The sequence below is a fragment of the Dicentrarchus labrax genome, unplaced genomic scaffold (genome assembly GCF_905237075.1).
Source record: "Dicentrarchus labrax unplaced genomic scaffold, dlabrax2021, whole genome shotgun sequence".
NCBI lineage: Eukaryota > Metazoa > Chordata > Actinopteri > Moronidae > Dicentrarchus > Dicentrarchus labrax.
This window is the reverse complement of record NW_026136718.1, coordinates 7,371,841-7,394,057: the sequence shown is the minus strand read 5'-3', so window position 1 is coordinate 7,394,057 and position 22,217 is coordinate 7,371,841. Positions and strand designations below refer to the sequence as shown.

General features: G+C 39.1%; 2 protein-coding genes across 4 annotated transcripts in view; both read right to left on the bottom strand.

Moving 5' to 3' along the window:
• ap1m3 (adaptor related protein complex 1 subunit mu 3) overlaps window positions 1–11,364 on the bottom strand; it is a 30,327-nt gene extending 18,963 nt beyond the window's left edge. The window contains exons 1-4 of one of the 2 annotated variants that reach the window (XM_051376051.1): window positions 11,161–11,364; window positions 4,001–4,157; window positions 3,325–3,392; window positions 2,712–2,842 (exon numbers count right to left, since the gene is read on the bottom strand). In XM_051376051.1, coding sequence (XP_051232011.1) covers window positions 2,712–2,842; window positions 3,325–3,392; window positions 4,001–4,157; window positions 11,161–11,202 — 398 coding nt within the window. In that variant the 5' untranslated portion in view covers window positions 11,203–11,364. Of the gene's footprint in view, window positions 1–2,711; window positions 2,843–3,324; window positions 3,393–4,000; window positions 4,158–5,753; window positions 5,848–11,160 lie in introns of those variants that run through there. The other variant, XM_051376052.1, reaches the window with a different exon arrangement.
• A 1,377-nt stretch (window positions 11,365–12,741) lies between these two features.
• Window positions 12,742–21,137, bottom strand: cunh1orf210 (chromosome unknown C1orf210 homolog). 2 transcript variants are annotated; one of them, XM_051375725.1, is made up of 4 exons: window positions 20,924–21,137; window positions 15,543–16,146; window positions 15,157–15,351; window positions 12,742–14,062 (listed from the first exon to the last, which is right to left on the bottom strand). In XM_051375725.1, the coding sequence occupies exons 2-4, from the start codon at window positions 15,595–15,597 to the stop codon at window positions 13,863–13,865; spliced, it is 450 nt and encodes a 149-aa protein (XP_051231685.1). In that variant the 5' UTR covers window positions 15,598–16,146; window positions 20,924–21,137; the 3' UTR covers window positions 12,742–13,862. The 2 variants fall into 2 exon arrangements, with proteins under 2 accessions (XP_051231685.1, XP_051231686.1); XM_051375726.1 differs by lacking the exon at window positions 20,924–21,137 and adding an exon at window positions 17,057–17,362.
• Window positions 21,138–22,217: the final 1,080 nt, after the last annotated feature.

The window sequence follows — 22,217 nt, the reverse complement described above, 5'->3', positions numbered from 1 at the left end:
TTTCATGTGTGATGCCTCATGTGTATGTATGAGGCATTTCATTTCAGCTGACTAAATACAGCAGCAGGAGCGGTATGTATGTTTCTAATTTGAGAGATGGGCTGCATGTAGTTATGCCCAAATCAAACAGCGTGGGTACTAATATTGTGTCTATCTTGCTCCATACTTATTTCCAGATTGCACTGGGCTCCTGGTAACCAACATTGCAAAAATCAGTTAGTCACACCAACATTTGCTGTTAGCCCGAGGGAAGAATATCAAGGGCCTGGGGATACAGGGTGTACAGATTGTGAAGCCCATAGAGACACATTTGTAATTTTGGGCTATTTAAATAAAACTGACATGACTTGAAAGTTTGCACTTCTCAGGGAAATTCAACCCATTAACTGACAACACTGACTAAACCAGTCCCACTTGGGGAGAGCCGAAAGAAGTTGTGACCACAACACTGACATTTTATGATAATTCTTTTTAGGTCCATCCCTTTTCACACTGTCACTTGACACATTATTCTAAAAATATCAATTATAGCCACTCTAAAGTGAGTTAACTGTTCAAGCGTGGGCCATGAAACCAATCAAAGCCTACTGAACAAATACAAAGCACAAACACAAGGGTCTTGTTTTCAGTTCAACTGTACATTTCCTATATAATGTCAATAATAAAAGGTGTTAAATAAACAAGTTTTAGATTGATTGACAGATTGAGGCAACATTTTCTCCCTAGTTTTCTGTCCCAGTTCCTCCCACCTAGAGGGTCTTGAATGCATGTTGACACATAGCAAAATCTGAAAGTGCTGAGAGATGAAAGGCGGCGACAAGTGGGCTTGGGGTCGATGTTGGGTTGTTTTGTTGCTTTGCCGTTTGTTCTGTTTTGCCCTGATTCTCCTCAGAAATGCTAATGAAAGGATCTGGAAGCGGGGGTTGGCAGCAAACTGACAGATTAGCATAACAATAGCAATCATAACAAACACACACGCACACACCCACATGCGTGAAGGCTCATACGAAGACACACACGAAGACATTCACATGCACTGCAGTTTCACTTTCTAAGTCTCTGACATTCGCCCACACTTCCAAACACACGTTTACACATTTACACCTTTACCAGGTAGTTAGTGTTATAATGTGAGAGAAACGAAAGTGTTTTTGTCGTGCTCAAGGTATTAAAAGGTCAGAGAACTGGAATAGCCTGCAGACAGTGAGACACAGTGAATGTGTGTGTGTGTGTACTGTGGGTGTGTGTATGTGTGTGTGTGTGTGTGTGTACAAGAGAGAAATGACACTTGTGTGTCTCCTTGGAGAGGAGAAGAGCAGGGCTTTTCTGTCTGAGAGTCTCGAGTGTGTCCAGCTGACGGTGTCATTGTGTCTGAGTGCCAATAGGAGCCTGGTAATTATCAGCCCTATTCAGACACCAAACACACATACTGTACACGCACACACTGGCAACATCAGCACACAAAATTAAACATCAATCACATATTACCAGAAAAAAAAGCCCAATCACTTTTGAACCATGAGAATAAACCATATGCTATGCAAATTAGAACATTTAAAATATATAGTTCCCCATTAATTAGCAACAAAGCTGGTCATGTGCACACAGAACCCATGTTACCGTGCTTCTGTAAAGTGAATATTGAGCCTAGAAACAAACATCTCTCTGAGCTGAGGAGCCAAGAGGAGGGAAAAGGCAAAAACAACCCTGTGTACACAGTGAACACAAAACATAAAACGCACCCAAGAATAATAGTTGCTTCCGTTCACTCACTGAATAAAGTTAAGCCATTATAGTTTTGGTCGCCAGCTGTGTTTCGTTGAATGAAGAACAACAAATAAGCCAATGGCACTTCAAACAGAATTATCATGTGCTCTTACTCCCATCTCTACTGGTCACTTACAGTATGAGATGAAAGCTGTTATCTCAGTGTTTTGTTCCCTGATGGACCACACAGGTACCACTTGAGCTAATGTGGTTACATTAAAATCAGACTGGAGTGCAGCAATTACGGCCTTTGAGTTTGAAACTATAACCCTAATGTTATACTCAAAATGCCAGAGCACAGTGCCAACACACATCATTGATCCATGTTTCGTCATGTCAAACATTTTGTTGACAAGATTTAGTTAGATAAGACCAGTTATGCAGAAACTGCTTCACTTTTAAAGAGTAACTAAACCCCAAACCCTATTTATATGGGTATGTAGTGGGGTTGCTCATATTCAGACATTTTAGTGCAAAAGGGCAGTTGCAACTGAGTTTAGCTATTGGCTGATCTTGTGGCAGTTGACTGCAACCAGATCCTCAGACTTGTAACCCCCTGCTGCTACACTGAGCAGCAGTCAGTCTGTCCCTCTGGATGGTGTTTCCTCCTGTGGCACTCACTCCATACCCACAAGACCACACTACTCCATGATAATCCTGTGCGGTCCTTAACTCAGCACTCCATCATTCAATAGTATGTTTTCATTGTTATGACTTATTAATTTCATTGTATATAATAATAGTAATAATAACAATAATAATAAAATATACATATATATGTTTTATGAGTAACTTAAAGGGAAATACAATCTGAATTTCATTATACAAACTTTTGCTGTATATTACAATTAAATTACATTGAATCCTTGAATGTCTTACACATTCAGACACTACAATCCTTACTGCATAATGGACTGTTACTGGTTGTGTAATCATTTTCTTACTCTTGTAGGATCTTGCTGTCAGTTGTCTGAGGGAAACCGAAGTCCATCACTTCGTCCATCAGCTCGTACACTGTCACAAAGTTGTCACGAATACTCTCCTCCTCAAGTTCCTTAAAGTACTCCTTAAATACCTAGGGACACAAACATGCAGACGTAGTTCGACACACGTTATTTTATAGGAGGTAAATGATATGCAAGTTGTTTGGCTGCACTTTCATGTTTTTTAATCGTGTATTGTTCAGGAAAGTGTAAATGCGTGCAGTCTGCTGGCTGTATTAAAGTAGCAATACTTCAATAGCATTGAACACGTATATGCAGTAAGGAAACCATTGAAATAAGTGGTGTATTTGTACTATATAGTCAGGTCATGTGATAATTAAATCACAATCACAGAAAATGCATACTATGATGACTGAAAATACTCATTTATGATTGGTATTAAAATAATTGACTCTGCCACCTCAAACATAGTTTTGATTAACAGTCTACACTGCAGGTACAGTAATCACTTGACAACAATTCACCCTGGCTGGGTGGGTTGATACCACATTTTGAACACAATAAGCAAGAGGAAGTTAAAGATATGGACTAAAGTCTCAGGAAACAGACGCACCTGGATAATCTTATAAAGAAAGGAGAACACCAGAGCAGCATTGGCATTCTTCTTGGTCATTGCCACCACTGAAGAAAGAATTGTTAAGAAATAACTGCACATCGACAAGTGACAAATGGGCACACAGCATATGAGTTGAAAAACCTGCAAACTGTTGGATAAAATGGAGACGTGTAGTCAACTTAATTTTTTGGAAACTGTGGGTGGTATTGAGATGAATGCAATGACACACAAAGTTAGCAGAATGCCTCACACTGGCAAGCAATTGAGAACATGGCCACAGGGAGGTAAAACAGCTCAGTTGTCTGATGCAGTGCACTGGGAATACCACTTACTCACAACTGCAATATCATGCTGAATTAATAATGTGTAAGGAAGTTTGACTGCCCGCTCTCACATCAGGAAATGAGGATATACAGTGGATAACACATCACAGTCAATCTGTGTTTAATTTTTCAACTACTTCATATGGAGCTGGAGACAACTAAGGGATAGAGGCTATTCAGGTCTTTGAGATGCTGTAAATCTATTATATGCTGTAAAAAACGAATGTATGGTAAACTGCTTAAAACAACATTTATCTTCAGAGTCATCTTCAGATCTTCAGCAAAGGCAAATTTTCAACAGAGACAACAAGGCACAATATACTTGACATGACATGAACTCAAATGGATACAGTAAAGGTTGCTGTGTTTGATCCACAGGAAGTGGGAGGAGCCATGGCTGACCATAGGCGTCATCTCAGCCTCCTCTTCTCTCTTCATTAGGATGGGCATAAAGTGGTCAATCTCGTTCATGTCCATGTTCCCCATGTAGTTACGACAGACCAGCACCTGGATCCATAATGGAAAGAACAAAATATAAAAGGCAGAAGACATTATTATGGAGGCACTACCCAGTCATTCAATATGTATAGCTTTTGGCTAAGATACCAAAGCTAAGCAGAACAACAAAATGCTTCAGAAACCACTGGCTGACTACAAACTCCAACCTCATGGATGGAAATGACACAATTTTCCCAGGTCATCTCACAAAGAAATGGGCAAACTGTGTTTTCAACTTCAATATCTAGTGATGAATCTCAACATGAAACAGGAGCGTATGTAGACTTTAGCGAGGCTTCTTCTAAGGGTTTAAAATCATGGAAAACAGAGGTGTGCAGACTTCACACAAATATTGTTTTAGCCATACTAGAAGCACGGCTATATGGATGGCAATGTCAGTCTGTCCGTTGTTCCACTACTTTGGTTCAGACTGAAATATCTCAAAACTACTGGATCAACTGCCATGACATTTTTTACAGACATTCATGGTCCTCAGACGATGAATGCTACTGACTTTGGTAATCCCATAGACTCACAAGCCAGTCTCTAAATGCTTTGCTCAACAGGGACTGAGGACTTTCTCCTGGTTTTCTTTGCTAAAACAGGATGGAAACAATTAGAGAGTATAAAAAGAACCTGCATTGCAAAACCAATCCAAAGTCTGGTATTGCGATCCCCTGACTTCTGCTCCAACACAACCAGGAGGCTGACCTTTGTGGTTTGGAATGAAATGTCAACAAGGCTATTCCAGTTTTTGTCCATACATACATGTCCCCCCCAGAATGAATTGACATTTCTATTAGCCTCAGCTGTGTTTTGTCTTTATTGCTAATTAGTGCAAATGTCAACATGCTAACTCTCTAAACTAAAATACCTCTAACATGGCTGTATACAGACTGTAGACTCTTAAGTCATATTTCTGTTCCTACATCGTCCAGAATGGCTTTCAACAACTGTCTAAAACGAGAAGGAACCTGTTCGGACTATAATAAAAGATCAGTGTGGGCTTATAAATGCTAGCAACCTAATCAATTACTTGTGGACATGTCCTTGTGCAGCCTTTCCCACTACTAAAAAGCCTCCCGTGACTACATGCATCCTGTAGAGAACTTGATATTTCTGCATTTTGTTCAGTGGACTTCTCCTCATGACTGTTGAATGTCAATGCAAATTGCTGAGTCGATATCAAACATTGTCTTTCTTTGAATCTCAGAAACTGACATTCTGACATTTACTCAACAAACACTTTCTGCAAACAAAATGCATTGAGGATGCACTGAAAGGAATACACACAAGAAAAAGAACAACACATGTCCAAGCAACAAAAAATGACCCAGAAACTCAAGTTACACTGCCAGTAGCACAGTCCCACATTCAGGGATCACAGAATTGCATTTTTTTTTAAATATATGTAAAAAATATTTTCACATATACTTTAGGTCTAATCAGTATCAGGTATTATGACTCATGGCTTCAGATTAGGTCACAATTGTGACTGTTAAAACATTTATAATCTACAAACAATATTGTCAAGATTAATTTCATTTAGCTGTGAGAAACAACCACACCCTCCAATTTGAATAGAAAACACACACACACACACACCTACACAAGATGACTAGATGAGTCAGCAGTCTTGCTAGAGTCCGGACACACAGTGAAGTGCAGAAAGAGATCAAAGCTTCTACGCTTGAGGGATCTAGATGACACACACACACACACACACACACACACACACACACACACACACACACACACACACACACACACACACATGTGCACAAAGCTACCCCCTTCTATTATAGAGGAGTCTGTTGTGCAGGGGTCACACAGGGGCAGATACAACAAAGGCAGGACGAAATAAGAAATAAAAAAAAGGAAATGCCAGGAAAGTAAAGTAATCTGAGGGAGAAAAGAAGGATATGAACAGGCCACTGCTCCGCTTCTGTGAGAGGAGTCTGAACCCACAGAGCAAAGAGTTCAGAGGTCACCAGAGAGAGAGAATGAGGTATAGACAAATCTTTGTATCAAAAAGAGCTGTAATACTGGAGTATCCTGAGATTCACTTTGCAGTTCTGGAAGCAAACTTTGATAGAGAAACAGAAAACAGAAAATTATTCTTCGAATTATTCAGAACTGTTATTTGAGGAGTGCAATTATTTCATCAGAGGTCTGTCTTCAGGACGGGACAGGATCAACAGATTTACCTGAATAGTATTTATGAATGCAGAATGTTGTGAACATACTGCAATCAATATTGATGGGCTTGAAGTCATCAACAAGTAAAGAGTTCACAATGGTTTGAAATTAGTGTTGAAACAATCACTGAGTCAGTGGACGCAAAATTAAACAAAAACAATATTTCCTTTTTTTTTTTGGTCCAATTTACAAAAGTGAAGAAGTTTCTTTTCTCTGTCATACATGACTGGAAACATAATACCATTGTTTTTGGACGGTTGGCCGGGTAAAATAAACAATTTGACAACATTATCTAGAGAAATTGTCATAGTTTTTTGCTATTTTCTGACATTTTGTAGACTAAATGTTTGATCAATAATATTTAGTTGCACCATTGAGGAACTAAAAGTGAAAAGAACAAAAAAAAAAAACAACAACAAGACACTCATCTATAACCCACTAAACTGCATTAAATGAGGGCCTAAAGAACATTACAAAGGTGCCACCAATGTACAAACATCAGGGTCCTGACCTTACCAACAGTTAAAGTTTCATTTCTGCTTAAGACTTCATGAATCATCAAGTAAAAATATCACTGTGTTCCAGTAATTCCTTGAGATTAAATCAGACACATGTATAATGACGAGCCGTGTAAGTTTATCATTGACCGCACTTTTACCCAATCTACTTTTTTTAACTCCCCACTGTCGGTATACTGATATGTGTTTAACTTTACTTTGCCAAACAGCTATGTGTTCTTTGAGAAGCTTTTCAGTCAGCCAACTACAGATGAGAACGGACTGTAAGGAGAACAGCACAGTGACATATTATGGCAGGTTCCAGCTTGCTTGTTTATCCTTCCACAATACATGCTGTATGAGGCTGGAAGCTGTGACAATTATGTCCCAGCGACAATCAAAATGATGATTTTAGAGTATCTTATGTTTCACCTTAAGGGTATTTAAGAGTCAGCATATCATTGTCATGTCGGTTTTCAAATGTGTGCCGGTAAAACTCAGATAGCGTCGTTTATTCAGCAGAGGCAGAACACTTCAAACAGAACACCTCACACAAACAGTTAGCATATTTTATGCCCCAAAGCAGAGCGCAGCTACTTAATAATCCAGGTCTCATTAAATTCTACTGTGAATGTGTTACTCCCAAGTTACTGTCTCATAAAAACATATTCTGGTAAGTAGTGTTGGCATTTGCAAACACCTATTGATAAATATCATTACTATACTCTACATCTCTGCAATACATTCCTAAAAATCTAATTATATATAAACAGTAATAATAAAAAACAACATAATACAATTCAAACATGAGAAGTCATTCAAAGGGGTTCACATAAAAAGAGACTGGTCTAGAAGAATTACCATTTTTGTTGTTTTACCTTTGAAAAAAAGAACAAATCTTTTAAAACCACTGGCTTTAAAATCTTTCGAGCGATACTGATTTAGCAGAACTTTGTTATTGGGACACAAGGCAATCGGTGACTGTTTACAATGTGTGAAATCAATAGGAACCCCTCGCTGCTGACCTCTGAAGGCAAATAGCAACCAGAAAACCCTCACCGGAGTGTATCACTGGAAGGCAAAAAAGAAAAAGAAAAATGCACAAAGCTATTGTCAGTTTGGACAGCACACATTTTAAAGCGCAACTCCATTATCACTGCGAAAACATCGCAGGATAATGATGATATTTTAGAGTGACGGGGGTGTCGGGAGTTCACAGTAGCTGACTTGTAGATAAAATAATGGCTCACTGAAGAATGCAAAAAGACGCCACTGAGTTGGTCCATCAATTGCAACCATTTAACATTGTGCATAGTCACAGTGCCTCTTTTCATATGCAGCGAGTGGTTCACTGTTGCTCAACGTTTCCAATTCAACAAAACCAAGTGTCAACACCCATGCTGGCAGCTCTGCGGGGCTGTACTTTGGCACAGCAGAGCACCGGCCTAAATGCTAACGTCAGCATGCTAACATGCTCACAGTGACAACGTTAACATGCTGATGTTTAACAGTACAGTAATGTCATTAGTTTTTTTTCAGATATTTGGCCATAAATCAAAGTATTGGACAGATTGAACTTTGGACTTGATGATGTGGTTACATGGAAAGTCAGGGGATCACCAAAGTCATGAGGATGTATCCTCTGGGCACCACAAATGTCTAGGGATGTAACAGTATATCACAAGGCAGTTAAGTCGCATACAAACATGTAAAGATTCAAATCGATGGGATGAAAAATGAATCGGGATGCCCCTTTCTGCAGTTGACAGGGTTTTACTTTCACTTTCACTTTTACAAAGAAAAGGAAGTGTTGTATCACAGTTTATTCCTCAACTCATAATATATTCTTCAGTTTGATAAATAAAATATTAGAGAAGATCTATTGGAAGGAATCTTTTTCAGTCATAATTTGTCTTCAACCTCATCTTGAAAATCATGTGGTCAACCCAATATCATGAATTGTATCATACTGTCAGTTGACCTAGAAATATCTATCAAACTGTATGGCAAGCCATTTAATGGTTCTATATAGATATTTCAGTCTGGACCAAAGTGGTGGCCATTTCAAGAAACTCAAAAGAATCTGATTTGACTAAACTTCTGAAAATGAGTCGGACACATTTACACTCTAATGTTGATGAATATGTACTTCCTCTGACAAAAAAAAAAAGAAGCGAAATACAAACATGAGAGCTGTATTTCCTCTGGAACCACCGCTGTGATGATCAATGTGCTGCTACTCATGACAACCCAAAACTTCTGCTTTAACATGTTCTCTTATTAAAAAAAATCTACTGGGAAGCACTGGGACAAATGATGCCATGCTGATTTCAATAGTCTGACATTTCAGTCTACATAGCCGGTCCCAGCCGCCATCAGTGTGCGGTCTAGTGCCCAGGAGCTAAAACTTAAGAAGAGGGGGAGATGAGGGTGGAGGGATAAAGGGCAGAGGTGGAAACTGGCTTCTGCAGTAGCTCTCAGCTGTGTCTAGAAATGTGTGTGAAGTGACTTGTCTACAAGTACACAATTTCTGTTTGTTGATGTCCACGAGTTTGCTTATTCAATTATGTTTTATCTATGGTGTCATTTTGAATATTTTCACCCTCTTCTGCCATCTAGTTAAGTGTATTTTTAATACAACAGCTGATTTTCCTGCTTTCACTGCTGTAATAGAGGACAGAGGGCCTGGTCACCTGGTCAGCACAGAGGGAGGGAGAGGACTGAAGGTGAGGAGCGTCTGACTTGCCCCCGGGCAGAGATAGATAGATAAAGAAAGAGAGAAAAGAGAAAACCTTTAATCTGTACAATCAGACATCCAGGCTATGAGGGACTGATCCTTTTCCCTGATGGGTATTGTCAAGCATGAGGCTTCTTCAGCAATTCCTTTTCTTGCCTTCAAATAAATTAACCCTGTGAGGTTTAGATGTAAAACCTGATGACGTAAGAAACTGTGAAAATTCTGTGTCCTCTTTTATTCATCCCACTCTAAAGAATACGTACATGAAGATTCAAATGCTTTGATTTGAGACTTCAGACCGCTTCTTTTTTTTTTAATGGTGTTCATTTTCAGACACTATTAGAGCTGCAACTGAGGGTTAGTTTCATGATAGATTAAACTGACAATTACTCTCTCAGTTAATGGTTTGGGCTTTATGGTAAATGTCAGGAAATTGTGAAAATGTGCCCCTAAGAATCCTTGTTGCTTGTTTTTTTCTGACAAATAGTCCAAAACCCAAAGAGAACAACTAACTTTTGATAGAGAGATTAATCATTTTAAGCCAAAATGCAAAAAACTATCTAAATCAAAGGTGACTAATTGCTGGGTTTCTCAGATGTGTGGTGGTTAACTGAATATCTTTGGGTTTGGGACTGTTGGCCAAACAAAAGAAGCAATTTGAAGACATCACTTTGTGCCTTGGGGCGTGTTCATGGACATTTCACGCCTTGTATCAAACTGTCAGTTGAGTGTATCATTACAAACCTAGAAATGACTACCAAATTACATGGTAAGCCGTTTAATGGTTATATATAGACATTTCAGTCTGGACCAAAGTGGTGGCCATTTCAAGAAACTAAAAAGACATTTTCTGACATTTTATAGGGCGAACCATTCATTAAGAAAATAACTGGCAGATTAGTTGATTGCTTTCTTAAAAAACTGTTAGTTGCAGACTTAAATAATACAGGCAAAAGTTGCAGAACATGTGAGAGGGCTGGGGACCAGATAATGGCATTAATATTCTGTCAATCAATGAACTGCTTAATCAACTAATAGTTCCAACACTAAATAATGTAGCCCAAGTGTCTTAAATAAAGTTATGCCTCTTAATATGCACTTCTAATGTATGTCAACCTCTTGCCCGGACACAATTTTGGCAATATTTCTTTTTTAATTCAGCAAATTAAGTAAGACACAAACTTATCGGGGCTACAAAAAGTAAAGTTTAAAACTTTGGAAATAGGACACATCCTGTAGAATAAAGCTGTGTCGCTGCAGGAGAACAAGCCCTCTGTGTATACTGAACATTGGAGAAACGAGTTTAGCAAGTTGAGCGTCTCTTCCTGACTGCCCTTACATGAGGGCTACAGGGCAGACAGCATTAAAAGTATCCTGTATTTGTCAGGAAATGGAAGTATTCTGGTATATTATGGACAGCTGCTACAGTCCACTTTTAAAAAATAATCTAAATATCGTTTAATTTCGAAACATTTCTGTACTTTACATAAGCTAACATACTATTTTTGTTGTAGCAGGTGCTTCGTTGATAACCTTTAATGTCAACTTCCCCCGCCACAACAAGTCGCTACAAACTTACCTTTCCCTTCAGGTCGAGGATAAATATCGCAGACGCCGACATGTTGGTGGAGAAAAATCCTCGAGAACAAGAACTAGTCTAGATAATATCTGGGTCTACTGTAAGATATGGGTCACTCAAAGGGGATAAAACTCGCTCCCATCATCCTCCTTCCTCCTCTCCTCCACTCTCTTCAGTCGCTGCGTTTAACTGCAACTCGCTGTTTTTCCGGACACGAGTATCAAGTTAACTGCAGTACAACAAATACAACTTCCGGCTGTGAGGGGCTGGGATTTTTTTTATTTTTTATTTTTTATTTTAATTCAACTAATATCAATTTTTAAAAAAAAAGTTAAACGCATTTTAGTTATTTTAGGGAAACGTGTGCTTCACTTGAGCAAACTTATATCATTCTACTTTTTAACTTTTCACCATTATACTTTTACGCAGTGGAAACACTTTTTACTCCACATTAATTTCACAGCGACAGTTACTTTGTAGATTAGATTTTACATACAAAATCTATAAATTAATTTTAAAAAACGTTGTATTGTAAAAGATTAAATATTAAAGCAGTTAAAGTTTGCTCCACCTTGGACATTTAAAGCTGCAGTAGTTAACTTTTATAAAAAAATTACTTTTTGTCATATTTGCTGACACTTTCCTGACAGTAGTACGTGAGACAGATAATCTGTGAAGAAATCAAGTTCCTCTAGTGCTCCTAATGCCATTTGTAAGAATCCACCAGGCCTGGACGAAAACAACCAATCAGAGAAAGACGCTTTGGGATGGAGGCTTGGAGATAGTTGTTAGATTGTTGAGTCTCATTCCTAAAGCGTCTGTATCTGACAACCTGGGAATGTCAGTCAACTATCTTTCTTGGCTCTGATTGGTTGTTTTCGTTCAGGTGGATTCTTGCAAATGGCATTAGGAGCACTGGGAGGAGCTGCAGTTTTAAGTACTCCTCATATGTTAATGCATCAAAAGTACTTTGGAAACATCAAACACATTTTATTGCAAATATTTCTGTCCTTTTAAGTAAAATTTGAAATGCTGGACTTTGACTTGTAATGGAGTATTTGTACTTTTACGTAAATAAATCAAATGTTTGTACTTTACTCCACTAGTCTACTTTCATTTGAGGATAGCAGATACCAACTTATATTGAGGGGTGTTAGTTTGTTTTAGTTTGTGTTAGAGCTAACAATTTCAAATTCTGCACTTTTATTTTGAAAGCAGAATCGCGATGGTTCCGGTTTCGCTCCGGCTCGTCTGTGTGAACTTGACCCGCTGTGTTTCCGGGTGGGAGCCTTTGCCTGACAGCTCCACACAGACCTGTCAGACCGCTCTCATCAGCTGCATGGTCTCAGAGGATCCGAAACGCCCCAGGCCTCTTTTCGGGACACGGTGTCAAGCTTAATTACTGTTGTTGATGCCAGTGTTGTAAAGTTTAAAAAGAAAGGTGAGTGTGATGATTCCACTTTGTGACCAATGAGGCAAACCACAGTCGAGACCAAATGGTGGAGAAACTAGTCCTCAAAAGTTACATCCATTGTTTGGATAAAAAAAAAAAAAAAAAAAAGATTTGACTTGTGCAAACAGTTGAAGTGAACATTTTTATTTTTACTCAGATCACACTGTTTATCATTTTTTACAGAGTTTGCTTGAAGGTAGTCAGGGTTCTTGCACAGCCCCAAGACTGTAGACCTTTTTCACAGCAGCCATTTTGACATGAAATAGTAGGATAAACTCCACTACCAATGTTACTAATTAAGGCCCCATTCCATTTAGTATAGCAGAGCATTTCCAGTGAGCCAACATGCATTATAACAACATCCTGACTCGGTTTGTTGTGAATGGACGAGAACCCTAATTAGTATCATAACACCTGTGTTTACCCTACTCTTTCATGTTAAAATGGCAGCTGTGAAAAACCTCCATTGTTACTATTCTAAAGATAGCAGTTAAGTAGGAAGTAACTAATTACAAGTAGGCTAATGCTGTTACTATAATTGAGCTGGCCTACTTTTTATATGTAGCAGCAGTTGTACCTTTTCTGAGGACATTAGAAAATCTGTAAAAGGCTTAAGAAGTCCTTGAAAGTAACCTCACACAAAAATCACATTGTACAGTGATGGTGTAACGACACAAGATAAACATTTAAATTGTACTTTCCTCTCATAAAGCTCAGTCTCAACTCAGTCATCGGTGATATTCCAGTATACTCTCATGCTCGCCGCTCATTCATAAAACAAAGCAAACTGAAGCACTACTGTCCAAATTGTACGTAGATATTGTACACAATCTGTGCTGTCAAATCAACTAACCAATCAGCCTAGCCAAAAACTTTTAACAGATACATAGGTGGTTGGTTAATGTTCATATTTACAAAATACCTTTTAATCTCTTTTAATGCCAATATACTGACAAATAAGGCATGATGAATAGTACTTATATTCACTGTTCTACAGTAAGTATATACTGAAATGCTCTTTTATGAGGGCTTTTATGGATACTTTATGGATGGATTGCACATTAAGAAACTGCCATGATAATGCACCTTGCATTAAGTCATCCTGTGTGCTGGTATTTACATTTTTATGCTTTCCTAAACTTACCCAATGTTTACCAAGTACCCATTTTGTGATGGACAATATGAATCTTCCTCAAAGGAAAGGAGTGGAGTGGAATTGGTGGCTAAGGGAGTTTACACAGCCGTCGTATTAAGCGATGGTAAATTCGATTTCATCCATCTCTTCCTCTGTGTCCTCCATGATCTCCGCTGCTCTTTCAGCCCTCGCTCTCTCACTGGCCGGGATGTAGTTGTCCTCGATGAAGCCGTCGTCATCTTCCTCGCACACAGGAGGCAAAGAGTGAGGGTTAATTCCACGTCCTCCGTGCATGGCAAATTCCACATCCAGGCCTGGAAGCAGTAGTAGAAACACAAGAGTCGTACTGCGTTAGGACCAACAATCATTTAAAGATAAGTCGTGTGTGTCATTCTAGCTGTCTAGCTGTGTAATGTCACATTGATGTAGCCTACAGCCTGAAGCTGCTTTAACAGTGACTAATGAACTGGATTTGTGTGGTCAGATGAGGTTTGACAGACATTTTACTCCCAAATGAGCTTTCAATGATTATTGTTTTATCTGCTCACAAGAAGGGAGTGTGTCTGAAAGATAATCAGCATTGATGCTATCACATTTTCTATCCTTTCGAAATGTTCCCATTAGTTTTTGACTGTAGCATTTTTCTTGCAAATACAGACTTCACTGTAGAAAGCATATGTATCGTCTCTTCCTGTTTCTCTTTTTTAGGCCTAGGCACATTGTGCAAAAAAACTGTGTGGACATGACATTACAGTTACATAATGAGCACGAAGATTTATTGTTCTTGATGTTAGCCACACCCTTGCTGATATTTTTGGCCACGTGGGAGCAGCAAAACATTGACATCACCATATAAAGTTGTAAAGACAAAACAGTTGCTTCTGTACACACACAGTTACTGACTTTATCTGTCTACTATTTGGTGCTGGGCAGACACTAAAATGCTCCATAAGGCTTAGGGGAATAACTGAATAATTGGATGATAATTCTCTGTTTGTTAAGCGTCACATTTCACATTACACTTATACATTATACTACACTTATTTGATTGTTAATATAAAAATATTGGTTAGTGACAGTTGCCAAACACACTATGGCAACAAGGAGACTTTTTATTGTTGTTTTTATGTTTTCTGCTTCGAATATTTATTCCTGACTTAATATTGGTGCTACCTCTGTAAAACAAAATGCATCGCCTCTTGTCTAACCAAGGGAAGAGGTTTAGAAAGGTTCATCGCTCCTACATGTTTATGGTCATTATCTGTGAACCACCTCTGTTTTCAATGCTGAATACAAACAGGCTGTACACTCTGTGTCTGAGTGTCAAAGAAAGCAGCATTTTTACCCGCTGCACAAAGAAATTTTAGGTTTATGATATTAAAGTATGTTTTATGGGCACACAACAAACCTGATGAGTCACAGTGGCTAACAGTGTCTGTCTCCCTCAGCCGTGTGTGCCGGTAGCTGGCCAGGTAACGCCGAACCACCTGGCATTTAGCCAGAAGGGCGACAAGAATGGCCAGAGAGATGGATGTGACCAGGACGGCCACCAGGAACTCCCATTTGTGAGAGGTATATTTGCCTCTCGGGCTTGTCAGAGTGTCTGCAAGAGAGAAAAATTAATCACATCCTGCTTAATCTGCCAATTTTAGGATCATGAAGCAACCTCCTGGTTTGATCGTGGACTGGTGTTTTCATCCTTGTCATTGTGGAAAGCACCTAAATACCCAATGTCAGCTCAGTCCCACCTCAAACCAGGCTGTATTTACCATTTTTTTGTCTTTGAATTCTTACCATTCTGCGTTGTTGGTGTAGTTGCAAATGTCGTGCCATATGATGATAGTTCCATCTGGCTTTGCTCTTGTTTGTGCAGTCTCTTTTGGGGTGTGGCTTCTCCTGTGTGGCTCAGTTTGCCTCTTGTTGGATGAGACTTGTCTCTTGCTCTTGGGCACCATTAACTCTAGCCTGAAACCATGGATCATGGGTGTATATCACATATATATCTTATATCTTGTTCTTTTGTGACTTGCTAATTGGGAGCTTCTCTTTCTGCAAGATCCAGCAGACACTTGAAACTGAATAAGAGGTTTTAATTACTTCACCAACCGATGTTTGATATTGTGCAAAACTGGTTAGTGTTGTGTTGTCTTCAGAAGATAAAAAATAAATAGGATCTGAGGGTGTTGCAGGGTAGGCATCTCTCCAGATGAGGGAGGTAGTTGGCTGGAAGATTTCTGTTGACCAGGAGGGAGTTAAACCTTCAGAGCTCCACTAGGTGGCAAGGTTGAGTGACAGGGGACTCCTTGGTTCAGTAACAAGTGGAAGGTGGTGGCAGCATTATCACCCTATGTATGAGTTGAAATATGGGCCGGTGTCCTCTTGCTGCAGTCACATGAGGCTTTAGAGAAAGTGTGAAAGAAAAATAGTGAGTTAAATCAGTATGAACAAACAACAAAGGCATCTTGCAAAAAGAAAAAAGATCTGCTTTTGAGTTATGTAGAATATCAGTTAACTACAATGCCCCTTTATCCCATGTGCATTATGGCTTTGAATTCTTTTGGACTCTTTGTGCTGGCAAATGCATATTTCATGACTGAGTCACACAAAAAGAACTTGAACAATCAAATGACCTAAATATTTCACTTAGTATGTATGAAGAGTGACAGTGTCATCATAAAAAGCAGACGCTGCTGGAATCCTCTAAATCCAGAAGTCATAATTGAGTACAAGCTGTCAGGAGCTCAGGAGGAGATCATCCACAACAGGAAAAGTGTCGCAAACAGGAAGTCCCACATACTAGGACCTTTCCCGGTAGGTCTAGCTGGCACAAAACACTGGTAAAATCACCAATTGGTGTGTGTGTGTGCGTGCATGCGTGTGCGTGTGTGTGAGAAAGAATCTGACCATGCATGCGTCACAGCTTCCCACAATACAGGAGCCACATACCTTCATGATTCTCATGAACAAGGACAATAAAAGAAAGCCTACTGGACATAATGTGTTTACAAGCTTTTTAATGAAATTTCATGTTGTCATGCCACATGCCCAAATGTGTAAAGGCAATGTAGACGCGAAATGCTATCAAATATGATCAACATGGGTTTTGAAGCTAAATTTATTTACTGTTTTGGCAGTGCTAGTTGGCTTAGCTTAGCTTAGCTTAGCACAAACACTAGAAACAGGAGAAAACAGCTAGCCTGTCTCTGTTGAAAGATGATAAATCTCCCCTACCGGCACCAGTAAAGCTCACTAACCAATACATTCTATCTTGTTTGTTAAATCAAACAAAAACCAAAGTAACTACTTACTTCCTCAAGTCTCTGCTGGTTGCCTGGCAACTGATGCGAGCCAAAAAACCCCACTTCCTTCCATAAAAGAGCAATTTGTTGTTTTTACACTTCAGTTTTTGTACGGAGCAAACAAGATATTATTTAGTTAGTGTAGAAGTACTGGTAGGTGTATCCTCTGGACCGAGCCACTTGAGCACTTTCCCCTGTTTCCAGTCTTCCTGCTAAGCTAAGCTGGCGAATAAAGCAAATACGTAAGGATAAACTATTCCTTAAATTGTAATATAAATAAATAAATAATAGTATCACGATGGATTCAAGTACTCTACCCTTTCACTTGCTGTAGTGTGTGCGAGCTGAAATCAAAAGCATCAGTGTTGTTCTGAATGCAAATAAAAGCCTATGATAGAAACTTGTGTTTGAAAGAGAGAGGATCTTTGTGTACAGCTATTTGCAAGTTGCCAGATTTGCATGCGCGAGTCTACAGGTAGACTTCCTGTGTTTATAGTAGAGCTGTGAGGATGCAGTCAGACAAGTTCAGTGTGCACTAACTGTAGTTTATGTTTAACATGCCTTGCTAGCGCCTGCATTTTTGATGTTTCCTGTATTGTTTACTTTGGAACGTACAAGGTCATGCTTTTAAAGGACATTTCTTAGATTTTAGATTAATTTACAAAGTAAACGTAATGACTATATATGTGTCTTTGATTTGCACACTTGCTAAGCCGGTTTGCAATGGGCAGAAGAGGTTCCTATGCAAATGCAGAATATGTGTACAGAAAGGAATAGCTATTTGGAAATATGCTTATTATATTAAAGCTGATAGCCTGATATTATTTTGCCTTGTAAATCACAAATGTGGACTTATTGTTCACACTGATCGATCTGTATGGTATGGGGTGAGCCTAACATAGATCTTTCTGTTAAAATATGCCTATATGTTTTGACAAATATCCATTTAGTTTTTCATTGACTTGAATTGTGCAGTTGGATAACTTGGGAAAAAACAAACAAACTAAACTAACACTAGGCTGCACTTTTGTTTGATGTGCTGAAATGATGGCTCCCCAGTCTTGAAAACACATAAAAGTCATTTAGAATCTTATACGCATTTCTTCCTTTGTCCAAAAGGTGGTTGTAGCATTCTGTTGCAGTCTAGATTAAGAATTGTATATTTCTCTCTGTGTCTGTCTTGGCTCTGAGGTGACTTTTCACAGCAAGAGGGGTCCGGCTGCTTAGCGCCAGTCATTAGGCCTCTTCCTTTTCGTCTTCTACAGCTATTCTCTTCAGCAGTGTTGGCTGTAAACACACTGACGGGGCTGCCTTTATCTCTTCCTGTTCTGTCCTCACACACAGGCATAGCAAAACAAAATATACACACCAAGCAGCACAGGACCGGGAGCTATAGAGGAGAAGCCTGGGAGCGGGAAATGTGTGTCAGATGTAGACAAGTGTTTGTGAGCTGTACTGTATGTGAACATGCATGTACAAGAGGTTACATTTGCATCTTTGTCTGCAATAATATGTACTTGAATATTAGAGAATAGGAGAGGAGTCAGTTTTTCTTAGTCATTCTTTGTCCCAGTGCTCCAAATTGTGAGTCGAGTGTCAGTTTATAAACACTAATGACGGCCAGAGGGGGTAAAATGTTCTTTCTGTCATCAAACTGAATTAAACATCAAAATCATGTTCTGCTCATGAACTGTGATCCCATTCCTTTGAACAGACAAATTAACTGTAAGCTATTTTATGGTTGGAAATTTGATTATGCTGGCTGAGAGTGGTGGAGGTAGGCTACATTTACTGAAGTACTGTGCTTAAGTACAATTTTGAGGTACTTGTACATGAGTTCTCTACTTTACGCAACTTCTATTATATTACATTGGGAGATAACCATTGTACTTTTTATTTATTTGTCTGGTTGAGGCCCCCTTCACGCTTCAAATGTAATGAGTTGTTTGTAGTGCTTACAAGTGATTTTCCAAATGTTACTTATCAGATGAATTGGAGGCCAAAGGGTCCAATATTTCACCAAACAACAACTACAAAACAAAATCAATACACATTTGTGTAACAGAACCTTCTTTTTGCTTCTTTCTTGCCCCAGTAATCATCTCAAGACTTCTCAGATTTCTTATGACCCACTGGAGAAGACCTGGACCCTAAACTGGACTGTATATAATGTAGGTTTGTATATATATATATACATACATATAATCAAGTAGATCAGTCTGTAGGATTAAGCTGTAGCTGCAGATTGCAACTCTCTCGCTTCACCTTCCCCATCCAAACATGAAACTACTAAACTACATTTGCCACAAAATGAACAAAAAACACGAACAGCACTATCGAGAGCCAGTTTTTAGTTTGTCTGTTCTGGGCCACTGTAGAAACATGGTGGCTCAACATGGTGGACTTGGAAAACGACCCACTTTCTCTCTAGATAAAAATGGTAAGGTAAAATAACAAAAACACAATGATTCCTATTTCCAGATGATTATACACTAATTAAAACGTATCTATGAATATTATATGCCATTTCTGCCAGTAGATCGTCCCAAATGTTACACACTGGTCTTATAAGTGTCGACCAGCTACAACAGTAAAATAATACTTACACATTATGCATTAGTATTAGCAATAATAGTGTAATACATAATAAAATCTATCAGACTTCCTCTCCCATCATTGAACCTCAACAACAAACAGCCTAAAACAAATTTAATGGTACTACATTCAAGTAGATTTTGAAAACCGCTTACAAAATGTTCTGGCTTCATATAATCATCCAATCACACTTGACTAACATCTCCCTCTCTCTGGCTAAGACAATCATAGATATTCACAGAAAATCAAAGAGTCGTCCTTCAGTTGACCCTCACCCCAATAATCCAGAGAGCAACATGCAGCAAGCCTCCCTCTTATCCCACTGCCAAGGTCTGTATTTTTGTCTTGCTTTGAAAATGCGTGGAGGAGTCAGGCTCTGCCATTGTTTGTCAAGGATAATGGCATAAGGTCTGATTGTGCAGTGAGTTAAAACACAGCTGGCAGAGACATTGTTTATGAGTGGGGTTATTTAACTCACACTGTAACTCAAGCTCACAGAGCCTGTGTAAGATATTTTGGTATGAAAACTATACCTTTGAATAATGATTAACCAATTGTACTTGTGTTTTCCCTTTTAATTGAAGCATGGTCATAATAGCTTAAGTAGTGCCCTAAAATGTCATGCTTGGTTTTTGCCTTTCAGCTCTGGAATAATGGCAGTGTCAACAGAGAAGCCACAGGGACACAATGAGTAAAAGCTAACGTTAATGTTAGGCTAATAAAACAACACACTACATAATCTGCATCATGACCACACACTGTGGTATTTTATATTCAGAGATAGCACCTGGTTCCTTTATTAGGCTAAATAAATACGGCAGGTCTGAATGTGTTTTTCTTAGAGAGTGAGAAGATTGAACAAGCTGCTGATGGTGCCTTAGTGTTTTGGGTGAAAACAGCAAGTGGCCAACATGCAACAGGTGCGGGAAATGGTTTGGCTACCAGAAAAGTTAAACAGTTTGGCTATGTGTCTTTTCTATATTGAGAAAGAATGGCCTTCATCAACTGCTACAGGTGATCATTTCTATCGTTGCTGTGTTCAGAATTATATCAGAGCCAGTCAAGTAGCTCTTACTGTAAATACCTGTGAATATATCTGAGAATTGGGCAATTGTAACTCATCTTCAAAGCCCCTTTTAAGTACATTGTGACATTTTACAACAGGATTTGTAATCATTGCAGTCAGTTCAGTTCACAAGATAAGCTATAACCTAACAAGAAGTCAAGATAGTCATATGATTTTTACACAGTACAACACGGTCTGTACACGATCAGTCTTACCTGGTCACCTGTCTGTGTAGTTTCCTCCTGCTTCAGCGAATTCACCTGCTGTCTGTCCACTCTCACATTTCACATCAGCATTAACTACATTTTCTTTTGCAAAATGGAGAAATGTTGTGCAAAGGTTGAACGAGGTGTGCTCTGCAGCTGCTTCCCAGAAGGACAAGTTAATGGGTAACTTTGTAACTAAGGTGTGCTCCCTCCCGCCTACCATTGCTCCTCTCTGTCCAATGGCACAGCAGACCTGGTCAGAGGCAATACTGTCACTCAGCAGTGCCAAACCAGGAAGAGGTAAAATGCGACTTATGAGCAATATGTCATATTTTAAAATGTAACTACCATTGTGCATTCATAAGTGAAACTGTAAGAAACCAGTCAAACCTGCTTCTTTTGCAAATAGATGTTCTGTTAGTATAGATATGGCTCTAGTGGGTAATCAGATAATCTTGTTTGATATCGGCTTTTGCCTCTTGTCGTGTGTGTGTGTGTGTGTGTGTGTGTGTGTGTGTGGAAGTGTAGTTTAGTTAGTATGCTTGCCAGGCGCCACACCTCGATTTGTTTATCTAAAATATAAATCCTTTTGTCAGTCCTTTTTAGACGAAGGAGGAAATCAGACAAGATACTGTTTGTGGCGACAAGGAGTTTTGTTTATTTAAGATGTACAGCCTGAGGGGAGAGAACAGACCTCTGGTGGCTCTGAAAGGAAAAGCTAGGTGACCCTGAAAACAATAGGGCCACTTCCTGGCCACTCGACAGTTCGCTCTACATCTTTACATCTCCCTCCCTTACTCTTCCTCCTTCCCTCCCTCCTTCCCTCCCTGTGTTCCTATGTTCCAGGATGCTTCAGCTGCATGTCTTAGGGCAGATGGCAGGGACAAGGAAAGGTTGGGACAGTAAAATGACAACTCAGCATCAGCTGAAAGAAGCAGTAGGGGTTTCCCACCACAGATAAGAAAGGCTTGATTAGTTATCAAGTTGATTAGTTTAAAAAGTTATTATTAACAGCCATTGTTAGGAAATTTGGTTACTGTTAAATTAGGAAAGAACAAGGCGAATAGACGTGAATGTCTTTATATAAAACATGCATTAACTGATTTTTTTGGCCACTTGGGGGCAGCAGAAACAAGCTGTTAGCACTAATGATATGTTATCAACTTTTAACTTGTTAGCAAAGAGTTGCTTATTTACACACCGAGGATACACAGAGTAACATTGGAGTTGTGTTTGTGCCTTATGAAAGTCCATTATTCACTCTCTTTTTACAACTCATGACAGAAATATTTGCCTCTTTAGT